This window comes from Anomaloglossus baeobatrachus, chromosome 3 (genome assembly GCF_048569485.1).
Source record: "Anomaloglossus baeobatrachus isolate aAnoBae1 chromosome 3, aAnoBae1.hap1, whole genome shotgun sequence".
Lineage (NCBI taxonomy): Eukaryota > Metazoa > Chordata > Amphibia > Anura > Aromobatidae > Anomaloglossus > Anomaloglossus baeobatrachus.
Genome location: NC_134355.1, coordinates 285,695,327 through 285,710,863, shown reverse-complemented (window position 1 = coordinate 285,710,863; position 15,537 = coordinate 285,695,327). Strand labels below are relative to the sequence as shown.

Sequence of the window (15,537 nt, the reverse complement as noted above, 5' to 3'; positions counted from 1 at the left end):
TGGAATTGAAATATGCTCTAACTAGGATAAATGATGAGCAGGCACTAAAGCGGATCTGCAATGAATAATACGCTGTGTCCTTCTGATCCTAGATCCTCCCTGAGGTCACATTAGTCCGTGACACACTCATAACAAATAATTAGCCTTCGGATTTTAGGTTGCTTGTTAATCACTGAGCTTTGATCAAACCTTCTGTGAGTAAAGAACAGAACAGCAATATGTCATGATAAGAGCTTTAATCGGAACCTGTCAGAAGGTTTTTGAACAATAAAATGGACTGACAGGTTATTCTTGATTGAGTGATCTGCCTACCTTGTCTGAAAACTCGCGCAAGTGCCATCACTTCTGCGGCCGGTCATCCTCTCAGAGTGGGTAGAACTTGCAAAAGCATAGGCCTGGTTTTGCTGCATCATCATCACTTTACTGCTTGATCTTATCTGAATTTCAGTGGCCTAACATAGATGTATTTAATTTATCGTACAAAAATTTGCAGGCTGGTTCCCGCTAATACTTCCAAATAATTTTTACGGAGTTGATTTTTATGTTAACAAATGAGTTAGCTAGATGATTTTTTTGAACTTCTAATATAAAATACTGCAGGTTCTGCTCCTCTTTGTTAATACAAACTTCCTTACACATGGAACCAATCTTCTCTACACAAAATAGCTGCTGATGGATGAGTATGTGACCAGACCTGTCCATCAGACTTCTCCAATTGAAAAACAATCAGTGAGAATTTGTAATAGTTATATATTAGTAAGAACCACAAAATCGTTTTCCAAAATTAATAATTAAAATACATATAAAGAAGATAACCTTGTTAAAAGTATCATGATTTTTTAGAACTATTAATATGAACAATTGGTGCATTATCCAGACATATTCTAATCTCTCTTAAGTGGTATCTGACTGCATCCTGCCACTGTATCATATTTAGAGATAGAGATAGATCGATAGATAGATCGATAGATAGATCGATAGATAGATCGATAGATAGATAGAGAGATAGATAGATTGAGATAGATAGATAGATAGAGGGATAGATAGATAGATAGATAGATAGATAGATAGATTGAGATAGATAGATAGATATACTGTACATAGATACCTTATAGCCATTAGCAAAGTTTCTGACATATTAATAAGTCTTTTTTGAAACTGATGTGTTAAGGTAGATTCTCTTTGTGGTATATTGCATCTCCTATGTAACAAATGGTATCACAAATGTGAAAAATAGAACATTTTATTATCAATATTGTTAATATGTTACAATTATACAAAGTTAGTCAAAAATAGTTTAATCACTTCCACTAAATATTGCTAAAAGTTTAAGTAGTGTATTTCTTGCAGTGTTTTTAAGAAAAAATTAAACTCTTTTGTACATGTTTTTCATACATTCTTTTGAGACAAAGCAAAAAGTGGGTTTAAAAGTAATGCAAAATGTATGATGAACACATATACAATGAGGACTTCAACTTCATTTTCCTTACATTTCTAGCTTTGACTCAGAAGAACTTGTGTGTGTGTGTGTGTGTGTGTGTGTGTGTGTGTGTGTGTGTCTGTGTGTGTGTGTGTGTGTGTGTGTGTGTGTGTGTGTGAAACGACCCATAACCTGCTGTCAATAAAAGTTGCTATGCTCAAAATCAATTTGAACAAGCATGAAAAAACTGTTGATCTGTTGGGTATAGTAATGTCTATATTGTCACCTTATTGTAAACTTTGCTTATTCTCTATCTCTCTTCAGAACCTAAGACGGAACTATGATAGCAACTGGAGGAGTTATAACGGGACTGGCAGCCTTAAAGAGGCAAGATTCAGCCAGATCGCAGCATCTTTTGTCTCGACCTACTTCGCCACCTCAAGAGAAGAAGCCTGTAAGACGTCGCCCAAGAGCTGATGTAGTAATCGTCAGGGGGAAAATTCGACTGTACTCTCCATCTGGTTTCTTTCTTATCTTGGGAGTTTTAATATCTGTAGCAGGGATAGCAATGGCTGTGCTTGGCTATTGGCCTCAAAAGGAAACATTTTTAACACCAGAAATCACAATAGAAGTTAATAAGACACAAATACTTAAAGAAACTGGGATGATGGTAAGATTTTTTGAACAGCATCTACATTCAGAGAAAATGAAAATGCTGGGCCCTTTTACTATGGGTATTGGTATATTTATATTTATTTGTGCAAATGCTATCCTACATGAAAATCGAGACAAAGAGACTAAAGTAATTCATATGAGAGATATATATTCAACTGTCATAGATATTCACAGCATGAGGATTAAAGAACAAAAGCATCTCAATGGAGCTTACTCAGGCTTGTATGGAGAAACGGAATACCGTCATTCTGACAACCCATGTGCATCCAAACTAGCTGCCAACACAATTGCATCCTTTCCTGGAAGCTATAGGAGATGCAATTCTATTGAGGATGAAGATAGCAGCCCAAGAGAGAGTAAAAGCTTTGCAAATCTTCTGCCTCCGCTTCTTATGGAACGCTCAGGCTCTGTGTTTGGTCTTCATAGCCATTCGAATAGAATAGGAGAAGATAAAAGCCTTAGCTCTAAAAGATGTGAAACAAAATCGATAGTGTCATCATCAATTAATGCTTTTACACTACCTGTTATAAAATTGAACAACTGTGTCATTGATGAACCAGGTATTGATAGCATAACTGAAGACTTAGAAATCAATAGTAGCAGACCTAGAAATGTATCAATGGATTCATTGACTATTCCACTGCCAGATGATGGAAATAGACCTTACAAATCAACTAATTTTCCTTTATCACGAAGTTATTCTATTATGGAACCAATAAGGTGTGATTCTTTATCTCCATCTCCTAATAATGGAAAACTTTTATCACCAGGAGCAGCTAGAAAGCAATTTGGATCTAACACATCTTTACATATATTATCATCACATTCCAAATCTTTAGACTTAGATAGAGGTCCTTCTACACTGAATGTTCAAGCAGAACAAAGAAAACACCCAAGTTGGCCTAGACTTGATCGTAGTAACAGCAAGGGGTACATGAAACTTGAGAATAAAGAAGACCCTATGGACAGGTTAATTGTACCCCAAGCACCTCCAACAAAAAAGGACTTCACCAACAAGGAGAAACTTCTTATGATCTCAAGATCACACAATAATTTGAGTTTTGAACATGATGAGTTCTTGAGTAATAATCTTAAAAGAGGTACATCAGAAACCAGATTTTGAATTTTATTAGGTACTTTTCTCTTCTGTATAAAATGGAATTTGGAAAACTTTTTACAGATTTTAGGATAATTTGATTTCTTTATTTGTTGTCAGATTGAGGGCAACATTCTTCTTTGAAGTATGCAGACATCATTATTATTACTTCTATTTGTGTCATTTTACCAATTATTTGGATATGAGTAAATCTCTGGTAAAAGCAATATGAAAACATTCCAATAATAATATAGTGCCCTTTCAAATAAAATCTGCGTCATCTACCATTGAGTATAAAGAGACACATGATGTGTGTTAGATGTGCCAAGGTGACCGTACAACTTCCTGAATTTAATGCCCAGATAAAATTGATGAAAATGACTCATGGTCAATACTGTCAGGGCACCCATACCTACCAGTGTACATTTTGTGATTTCTCATGCCCCAATGTCAGAAATGACATGAAATGACTGAAAAAATTAATTGAATTGGGGGGACAATCCATTTTTTTCACTTGGATGTGCATTAGCCCACAGTAGAGTTAGCGGTATCCCCCATATGGTATGCATACAGTCTGTGAGTACATGAGTGCAGTAAACCAAACAAAATTTTAATACACAACAAATGCAAATCATTGATAGTAATCAAAGAGGAATTCTACTTGCTAAAGTAGTACACCTCCTTTGTTCCAGCAATTTTTGGGGTGTCAGTTATAAATCCCCATAATATTTTATCTGCCTTAGATGCATGAATTTAAAGTATAATTTTTTCTAAGCAGTCCCCAGTAATTGATAATTCCAATAGGGCAGATACTGTATTTCCCAAAGCTGGGGGAAAAATGGTGGTGCATCTTATAATCCTGATATGGCTTACCGGAGAGGCGGTGATGAAGCGTGGTCAAAGGAGGCAAGGTTGGTGATACTGAGTGAGGGTTTGGAGGAGGGAGTGTTACTGCAATGGAGTGGCTCAGGAGAGTTACAGGATGGAGGGTCGGCGATGCAGTGGGCGTCATTGGTATAACAGCGGGCTGTGGGCTCCATTGAATCACCCACGGTTGATGCAATGGACTTAAGAAAATGGCAGCGGAGGCGACACATGCGCAGATTGATGCAATTATCTTCAATAAAATGGTGGTGGAGTCCTATCTGTGTACGCGCCACCTCTGCGGCCATTTTCTTGAAGTCAATCTCATCACCCGCGTGCAATTCAATGGAGCCAGCAATCCACCTGCAGATCAGCTGCCGTGACACTCCAAGCCCACAGTATCGTCGACCCTCCGTCCACTGACCCTCCTGAGTCATGACATCCCCTCCACCGAGCCTGCAGCATCGCCGACCCTGCCTCCTGTGACCCTCCAGAGGCGCTCCACCACCGCACTAGGAATGTAAGATGAACCCTCATTTTAACATTAAAAACTATGTTTTCTTATTTTCCTCCTCTAAATTTGGAGTGCGTCTTATAAAATGAAAAATACGGTACATTTCTACTCTGAGAAAGTATTTTAAGGCATTTTCCATTGTAAGTCTACCTGCCTAACAAAAATATGGTGTTGAGGCCCGAAAGAAATCCTTACAATAAACTCTGGCCCTTTGTTCAGTATGTTTATGAATATTACCAAATCTTTTTATATGGGCGTTTCTATTATCCTATTATATGAAGTGTTCTTTTTTATCATTCTTCATGCATACAAGCCTTTTTATTGGTGTAGATGTATATATTTTTTCTACAGATATCATTTACCATATAAATAAGTAAAGTCAGTAAGTTCATGTAGTTTGGGTAAGCCAAAGAAATGTTCCCATGGAATCTTATAAATATAATCTGCTACTTACTGTATATGGACAAATGTCTTACCAAAGGCACACTGTAAGCAGGTATACACTTTATTGATTGCTGTCCAGGATTTCTTAGTTTTCAGTACTTTTTATGGCTGCTATGTATTCAGGTCCATGTATCCATTTGTAGAAATGACAAAATGCAATCTTTTCGTGAAATTTTAGGATAGAGGAATCATTTTTAAAGATTTATTTTTGCCTTGTTCTTTTTTACCTAATATAATAAAAATACAAAATTACTGAATTTACCTGACATGAAATAGTACATGTGACTTTGAATTTCATGATGTTATTTTCATTGTTGTATTTTAAATATATATTGACATATGCTGCTGATATTGTTCTATGTAAAGAGTGTTTAGTTTTCCATAGAGTGCAAAGAAAGAAATCTCTACAATTATTCTACTGAACAAAAGAAAGACTATAATGTTGTGAAATATGAAATAATAGATTTATTTAAAATCCATTTAACAGGGCATTATTATATTTATATATTATTTATATATTAAAAACATATTGTCATAAAAATTCTATACATAAATATTAATTACAGAAATTGCCTTGAAAGAATAACTGTCCACAGAATTTACATACATGCAACACGAACAATTTAGAAACATTTTCTAATAAAATATGCCACTTTTATAAAAGTCAATAGACCCAATTCATCAAAGCTCGTAAAGAACTTTGGAAATGTGCATAATTTTATGCAACTCAAGGCTACAATTTATGACTTTCGGCTTTCCCATGCTGTTTTAGCCCATTGGCAGAGTTGATGTGAGAGAGAAGTATGGCGACCGCCGCTCGTCAAATTTACTATGCCACAAATCTTACTCCAGGATGAGTTCTCCAAAGTGTACAACCCTCATCCACCTCTCTTGATCCATATGCTCTTCATGAATCAGGAGCATCTGATTCCAGCCTATCTCCTCATCAAAACTGGTGTGAACAATGTATTGGACCTTCTGCAAATCATGTTATCAATTTTTTTTCCTATTACTGTATGTATGAGTTTAGTGTAATTGGCATTTGCCCTTTATGCGGTACAGCTTATGGGCAATGGCACATAATGATCAACTATAAAAATTAAATCCATAACATCTTCACTAATTTCTAAAGACAAAAGTTAAATCAATGTAAAGACTTTAAATTTAAGATTTACATTTGAGTTTTTGGTGTCTAAAAGTTAAATAGTAAATGTTAAAAAAACCCTGAAACTTTTTGTATCATTTTACCTTTTGTAATTTAAAAAAATAAAATAATACTTTCTTAAAAATGGTATAAGGAAAAATATCACAAAAAAAATGCATAAATGTTATTTGGATAACCTAACCAAAAATACCTCAATTGAAAAAGCTCAACTGGGTCTAGTTGCTAATGTGGGAAAAACCCTGGTACTGAAGAAATTGTCCAATATTTTCTGATTAGTATCTCCAAAAGCTCCACATTAAACTAATATATTTGCCTCATTGAAAATTAAAGTTAAAAAATAAAAAATATACACATATTTGGTATTGTCACATTCAGAAACGGCCGATCTATAAAAATATAAAATCAATTAACCTGATTGGTAGACGGCGTAGCAGCAAAAAAATTCCAAATGGCAAAATTTAATTTTTAGTCATCACAAATTTTGCACAAAATGCAATAACAGGCGGTCAAAACGTAGCATCTGTGCAAATAGCAATAAAAATGTCAGCTTGAGATGCAAAAAATAAGCTATCATTGAACCCTGTATCCTGAAAAATGAGAACGGAAAATGGCGCAAAAATTGTGCCACTTTTTTTGCACAAAGGTCTGATTTTTTTTTAACCCTTAGATAAAAGTAAACCTATACATGTTTGGTATCTACAAACTCATACTGATCTGGGGCATCACAATGATACATCCATTTTACCACATAGTGAATAAAATACCCCAAAAATCATCGTGCAATCACACTTTTTTTGAAATGTTTCTGCACTTGGAATTTTTTTTTTCATTTCACAGTACACTATATGGTAAAACTAGTTTCATTTAAAATTACAACTCATCCTGCAAAAAACAAGCCCTCATGTGGCAAAATGATGGAAAATTAAAAATGTTACTGCTCTCGGAATAAGGGTAGCAAAAAATTAAAAACCTATAATTGCCCGGGGGTGAAGGGGTTAATAGGGCCACCCAGAAACCAAGACATTTTGTGCACTTATAGTATAGATGACGATATTGGTACTTTTGACCATTATGTGCAAATATGGTGACCAAGAAAACACCTCAGGTATGGAAACAGCAGACTAGTGATCAGTTATTTACATGTGTGGCCATATAATTATATATATACAGAAATCAATGTATTAACTGCTTTCATGGAGGATTCAATATGGAAACACTTGTATATACTCTATGCGTAGATTACCAATTGCTGCTTAGATTATTTTAAATATTACCTTAATTTCAAGACATGTGCTTGGTGTACGATTCTCCTTAAGGCATCTTTGTTCTAAGTAATGAGCCATGGACCATTCAGTTCTTTTTTGGCAATCAATGAGACTATTGTGTATTGAGAGATAACCGATGCAATGTCAGTGACAGCAGGCTTTGAAAAATTAGTCAAATAGCTGTTTACAATGGTAACATTTGATTGAAGCATGCTTAGAAATCTTGTGTTTCCCTAAAACTATATTGAACTTCCAAAATTTGAACACTAGAGCTAAGTGTATAGTGTTTACCTGTAGTTTAATATATTAGTTGTGTGATGATATACTGACTATGGCTTAACTAGTCTACCATGATTCAAGTACTCAATTTAACTATGATTAACTGTAATTTTAAAATCTGACAAAACCTGAAACCAACTTTTAACAGTAAATTAGAGAATTTTCTAAGCTTTTAGTATTTCACATGATCAATAAAGGCCTCAATCATTATAGGGTATGGCTATTGGCCACCCTATTCCTGTAAAATTTAGTCCTGGTGTTTTTTGTGATTTTTATGCAGTCTAATATTTTAGCCATTTAACATGATTCTGATAGTCAAACATACAATACAATATATGTGATGATTTATAAATGGGTCTAAATTGTGATTTTTTTTTTCCCAGTATATTCAAGAAATAATTCATTATACAATACATCATAGGGTATTTTCACAGAAAAGTCAGGATAGTGTCACAATTTATCTAATTTAGCTTCTGTATACAACTACCTCAAACAATATGTGATTGAACCGTGGACCTTAAACTTTAATTCCCATAAACATTGTATGAACAATGTAGGAATTAAGACAATTTTTACATATTCCCAGAATTTAATAGGCATAAAATTAGTTAGACAGTTGACTTATATGTTATTTCATGGGCTGGTGTGTGCCTGCCTCATTATTTCATAACAAAGTTAGCTATATTTTAGGTATGGGGTTTATTCAAATTGTTGAATTTACATTGTGTAGCATTGCAATATGCAGTGCAAACATTTGTCAATGAAATTGAAGAAAAGCATTAATTGACTGGAAAAAAAATCAGGGACATGGTAAAATCTTTAGGAGTGGCGAAGTGAACAGAAAGAAAAGAGCATTTCTTTCTGAAGAGCTACATTCAAGAGGAGCATTGATTATTGTAAATCCAAAGGGTTAACCAGTTCTTGGGTTATCAAAAATCACCAATGGAGCACAGATTATACAGATCATATTGTAACAAAATCTCTCTCTCTCTCTCTCTCTCTCTCTCTCTCTCTCTCTCTCTCCCCTTATGAGTATTATACATGTATATTTTGAGGAATCAAAAACTTTCCAGTATTGCAATTGGTGGTAAATTTATTAGATGTAAATCAAATAGTTTGAGAAGATAAAGCCCGCAAATTTGAATTTCCCATACACTACAGTTAAAAAGTTTGGGGACACCCAGACAATTTTGTCTTTTCCATGAAAAATCATACTTTTATGTATCAAGTGAACTGCATAATGAATAGAGAATATAGTCCAGACATTGACTAGGTTAGAAATAATGATTTTTACTTGAAATAATAATTTACTCCTTCAAACTTTGCTTTTGTCCCAGAATGCTCCTTTGCAACAAATTGCAGACCATTCTAGCTGTTAATTTGATGAGGTAATCTGGAGATATTTCACCCCATGTTTCCAGAAGCCCCTCCATAAGTTGGATTGGCTTGATGGGCGCTTTTTGCGTACCATACGGTTAAGCTGCTCCCACAACAGCTTAATAGGGTTGAGATCTGGTGACTGGACTGGCCACTCCATTACAGATAGAATACCAGCCGCCTGCTTCTTCCCTAAATAGTTCATGCATAATTTGGAGGTGTGCTTTGGGTCATTGTCCTGTTGTAGGATAAAATTGGCTCCAATCAAGCGCTGTCCACAGGGTATGGCATGGCGTTGCAAAATGGAGTGATAGCTTTCCTTATTCAAAATCCCTTTTACCTTGTACAAATCTCTCACTTTACCAGCATTAAAGCAACCCCAGACCATCACATTACCTCCACCATGCTTGACGGATGGTGTCAGGCACTTTTCCAGCATCTTTTCAGCAGCACAGCAGCGGATACTGTTAATGACAGGCTGTAAACCATAGAAAACTTTCCTAATAGCATTACTGCAACTGCCCATGGCAGAAATAACATGCTGCAGATCACAGTCACATATCTGCTAGCATTCCATATACTACCAATGAAAACAGTGATATTATAATCAATTTTTATTCATCTCAGGTGCTAGTTACTGATGAAGGCCATGTTTGGGCCACAACGTCTGACTATACTGAGTATGAAACAATAAAAAATCATATTTTACTGCATTCGGGAGTGCCTTGTATATATTACATAAGTCATATAAAGGTCAAAAATGGTATTTTTCCTCAAGAAATCTTAATCTGAAAAATTATTTGAAAGTTCAGTTACCCTTTAAAGGGAACTCGTCACTAGGTTTTTTCCTTATGAGCTGTGACCATCACCAGTGAGCCCTTATATGCAGCATTCCAGAAGGCTGTATATAAGAGCTCAGGCCACATTGTATAATGTAAAAAACACCTTTATAATACTCACCCAGAGAGCGGTCCAGTCTGATGGGTGTTGCTACTTTGGTTCAGCGCCTCCTCCATCTTGTACGATCACTGTCCTCCTGCCCAACCCGTGTACAAGATACATCCTGCGTCATTCATACAGAGGCCGCCATTCCGCTCTTGCACATGTGTGCTTTGATCTGTCCAGCTCATGGCAGATAAAAATACTGTGGTGCATATGCATGGGCTGACTTTGATCTTTTCTCGTGCCTGCACATTACAGGACTTTGCTCTGCTCTTAGCAGGGCAGATCTAACTGTGCATCTGTAAGAGCACTATGGAGGCCTATTTTTAAATGATGCAGGATGCATCATGTACACAGAGCTGAGCAGAAGAACGGAGATCCCAAGAATAGAGGAGACGCTGGACCGAGTTTTTGGGATGTTTTATTCACTGTGTTCACTATATGATAAAACTGATGTATCTATGTGATGCCTCAGGTCGGTGCGAGTTTGTAGACACCAAACATGTATAGGTTTACTTGTATCTAAGGGGTTAAAAAAAATTCACAAGTTTGTCCAATAAAAGTGGCGCACGTTTTGCGCCATTTTCCGAAACACGTAGCGTTCTTATTTTTTGGGATCTATGGCTCAGTGATGGCTTATTTTTTGTGTCTCGAGCTGATGTTTATAATGGTACCATTTTTGCGCAGATGCCAAGTTTTGATTGCCTGTTATTGCATTTTGCGTAAAACTTTCGGCGACCAAAAAACGTAATTTTGGCGTTTGGAATTTTTTTGCCACTACGCCATTTACCAATCAGATAAATTGATTTTATATTTGGATAGATCGGGTATTTCTGAACGCGGTGATACCAAATATGTGTATATTTATTTATTTTTTAACCCTTTAATTTTCAATGGGGGGAAAGGGGGGTGTTTTGAACTTTTAGGTTTTTTGTTTTTTTTTATTTTTTTTTACTTTTTTTGTACTTTTTTTTTATTTTACTAGTCCCCCTAGGGGGCTATATCGATCAGCAATCCGATCGCTATTATCTATCTGCTGATCACAGCAATACAGCTGTAAACAGCAGATTCAGTCACTTTGTTTTTCCCTTTGCTCTCGGCCGAGGGAAAACGAAAGTGAAACCTCGTAGCTGCAGGCGTCATCACATGACCCTGTGCTACGATGGCAACCACCGATAGTCGCGTGATATAACACACGTGACTTCCGGTGGGGCGGCGGTAAGTAAAAAACATGGCCGCGCGCATTTAGATCTTGCTGCCAGACTTTGGCAGCAAGATTTAAGGGGTTAGCGATTCCACCCGCGGCTAGCAGGCACACATGTCAGCTGTTGAAAACAGCTGATATGTGTGCCGATCCAAACCGCCTGCCCGCGGCAGGGGGCGGGGCTTAACGGGACACGATCCTGGACGGATAGATCCGTCCAAGGTCGTGAAGGGGTTAAAGTTTCACAGCTCTATATGCCCATATAAGAGATTTGAGGGTGTATCACACTGGCAGGATCCCTTTAGAGTCTGCACTTCATTTAACATTTTTAAGACATTGTATCAAATTTATTGTGGTAATATACAGAAGCTAAATAATGAAAATACTGCCAAGATTCAAATACTTCTGGAGATAATGATATATGATTTTACATCATGTTTTAATGTCTCTGATTGTAAATGCTGTATTTCAAAAATTTCTGTCATAAAAAGTGCTGATTTTATTTTTTCTTTTATAAGGTTCTCCAATTGAATATCCTGAAGAATTGCACAATGTTATTAGTATGCTATTTTATAGGTTTCATATGTTCTTCCTCATGTATATCTTTTATATTTTTGAGCTTATATATTAATGTGTCGTAATTTGGCTGTCTGTCTCTGTGAGGTTTAATATACACTAATAGTGCCTCTATTTTATACAGGGTTTACATCCGCATTTACAGCCTTTAAATCTTAAACTCAGTTTATTGAATAATTTTAACAGCAATCTTTCCAACCATTCAACAAAATAAAGAAATTGCCTATATGAGGTCTTCACTGAATGCTCTCTTGTTTCACTATATTTACATTTCGGTTGGATGTTAAGAAATTGTGGAATTTCACTATACTATTGGCCAAATTACTATTACTATTTAATTTATCATTCTTGTAGGTTTATTGAATAGATTCTTGTGTATACCTCTATAAATATGATTTAAATATGAATAAAATGCCTAGTAGAACTTTTTAGAACTCACAATCTGACTAGATTTGTCATGTTGGCTTAATGTTTATCATATTCATAAACTGTATGATAATTCTTATCTACACACAGTCAGTAATAGAGGGTATATGACCTGAAATATCTAGTAGTCGATCCATTTTTTAAAAAGTGTACATGGAAAATTAGTGCATGTGCAGTGCTGTGTCTAGAATGAATCCCAATGTAAGAGATTAAAGGGAATCTGTCAGCAGGTTTTTGCTAGGTAAGCTGATGACAGCATGCTGTATGAGTTAAGAAAACAAACAAAAAGCAACTGTGCTTCTCTTATCAGTGTGTGTGCTATTGTTTATATAATCTAATGGTTTAGTACCCTGTGATTACCATTACAGGACTAGAAACTCACATGCAGGCCAGTCCGACACGCCCCCCCTACTGTGATTGACACCTCACAGTCAATGCACAATCTCTTTTGACACCCTGGTGTGAATGGGGGCAGCACACTGAATCTAAATTCTTTGATTGTATGAGAATGGCTGCAACCAGTAATCTATGTGATACACCCTTGGATTCAAGATCTCTTTGCCTACATTATGCTTCCCTCAGATAGGGTAACAAAAATCTGCTGATAGATTGGTATCTCTTAAAGGGAATCTATTATTGGTGCGAATGAGATTCCAGTGACTATACTGAACAACAATCCCCAAAAAATGCAACAAAGCTGATCAGCTTTTCCATAAATATCTGCCTTTTGTCAACATCTGTCACAATATTTTGTGTCACAATAAGGCATTACTAGCTATTAGAAAATAATCTCATTTGTCCATTTTTGTTTGCTCATACTCTACGATGTAAAACCAGGTCATATTAGACAGAAGTAGTTTACGATTGTTTCACAGAAGCAGCCATATATATTTTAGTCCATATCTACTAATTCAGATGATAAAACTGTAGCAGAATTATTTTGTGCTCATATTGAAATCTTCCAGGGTGAACTCTTATGTGGGCATCCATACCTCAGTATAGTGCCTTTCCACTTTACTAATCATAGCAGAATCATAAGTCACTGTTGGGATTTTGAAAATAAGAAACCAAGAATGGCAGATAACAGGAAGGTTAAAAAAAAACAAAAGGCAACACTGCAAAGATGCAAAGTGTGCAATGCTTATATTTAAAAGGAGCATGTCAGAAACGTTTAGTCCCCCCATCACCCTATAACTCTTTTGAAGATTAGCCAATCAATCTCTTTATGACCCCCAAAAATTACTCCAGCAGTAAGGAATTGCATATTGAAGTTCTGTCTAGAAGTTCTTTGGGACGAGACGATGCACTTACAGCTTCTCAAACTCACACTATTTTCTGCTTAGTTGTGCCCTTCCCTAGTTGATTGGTAGGTACATTGGCTCATACATGGTGACTGACCTGTCAATCTGCCAGGGAAGAGTGCTACCATGTAAGAAATTAAGCATGCATCTGAGAAGCTAGAAGTGCATTGTTATGTCCCCATGCTCTTCCAGACACAAGTTCAAAACATGATTGGCTTATCTTTTAAAGGGCTATACAATCATATTAATGGTGTCAAGAGGTAACATTTTCTGTTTATTGAACATCATGGCCTTAAATTGCACATCTATTTTAGCTGTATATGGCCCAGAAACAGCTAAAGGGGTGAGTTATTTTTTAAGACAATAAAAGAAATCCATCACTTTGTTGTCATAGGCCGGAGGACTTCTGTATTGTGAACTTTAACAAATATCTCATATCTCAGCTTCCTGTGCTTCTTGTATTTGACACAAGAAGAAAGCGGAATATGGGCTTTAATGGAGTCACAAATAGACAGTTTTTGTCTGAGGTTTGTTTTAAAGATATATTAATATGACCCTTTGTATTGAAAACTATTTCAATTTATTTTTGGATGATCCAATGATACAAACAATGCTTTAATGAAATGCTACACAAGTGAAAAAAAAAACAAGTGTAAAAAAACCTTTGACTGACTGGTTTACTGCTTTAGAGGCTCAAAATTGCAGTTGATTTATAATTTTTTAATTTTGCTTAAATCATATTTAATATATACTATCACATATTGTTTACTTTCTTTACTTTTTTGAATAAAAGGTATTCAATATTAGGGGTATTTTACACTGATATATTTGTTGTCTCCTTTTTGTTGGTATCCAGTCCAGTTTTTGTAAAAAAATCCACTAAACAAATAATAATAATAATAATAATCTTAAATAAGGCTGTTAGGGATGATCGAATACCTCAAATATTCGGCTTCGCAAATATTTTCCGAATAGGTCGCCGCTATTCGACTAGTCGCGAATACTCGATGTGCAATGTAAGTCTATGGGAAACCCGAATAACAACTATTCAGAACTATTCCGGCTTCTCATAGACTTACATTGCACATCAAATATTCGCATAGTGGCGACCTATTCGTCGGATATTCGCAAAGCCGAATATTTGAGGTATTCGATCATCCCTAAAGGCTGTCCTAAAAAATCAGAAACGTAGGTTGTACAAGAATTATGAAAAGTGTTTAACATAAATGTACATATTAAGTAGCAATATAGAGAAATTAATGGAATATGGATTTTATCCCATCCAGCCTGGAATGCAAGGAGTGAACTATTTATTTTCCACTGCTTTAATCTTTTACCTACATCTTTAATCTTTCCGTTTGATGGATAACACTGATTCTACAGTATGTTGTTCCTGATAAGACTTTCTGAAAACCACAGGAACTCAAATGTAAAACTTTGAAATCATGGGGTTTGCTATTCAATGCAGTACAAATAGAATGTCATTGTTGTATTTAAAGGGATAACACAGCTTTAATAATGAGAGAATTAGAGAACCAATGTGGTGCTCACTTTTACAAATTAAATCTTCATACACAAAGGGAATATTTGTATCCAAAAAGCTTCTATGAAAAAAAGTTTATATTCTTCTTGCTAAACAGCATTTCAAATATAACAACTGTCCTTTTAGAAGCTTATCCAATCATTTAAGATAACGCTTACTGTGTATATCGATTTGATAATTTAATAATTTCCTATGGCGAGTATTTCAAGTTCTAACAGAAAATATAATTTGTTGTATTATACTAACTTTACCTAATATTTTATTAAGGAGGAAACAATATATATATATGTTTTGTGTTCTTACTACATTTAATATTTTTGAAAAATATATGAATAAATTTATTGTTTCAGCTATACAAAAATAATTGTGACTGTGTGGTATTTTTGTCTTTTTCCATGCAAAAGGGCAGATTTTATATCCATCATGCACTGGTTGTTCAGAAAGTT

The 15,537-nt window shown here is 35.4% G+C and overlaps 1 protein-coding gene across 1 annotated transcript in view; it reads left to right on the top strand.

Annotated features, from left to right (window-relative positions):
• TMEM200A (transmembrane protein 200A) overlaps nt 1-15,324 on the top strand; it is a 222,672-nt gene extending 207,348 nt beyond the window's left edge. Inside the window, exon 3 of the mRNA XM_075339900.1 lies at nt 1,745-15,324. Within this exon, the coding sequence (XP_075196015.1) occupies nt 1,761-3,218 (1,458 nt within the window). The 5' untranslated portion in view covers nt 1,745-1,760 and the 3' untranslated portion in view covers nt 3,219-15,324. The remainder of the gene's footprint in view (nt 1-1,744) is intronic.
• Nucleotides 15,325-15,537: the final 213 nt, after the last annotated feature.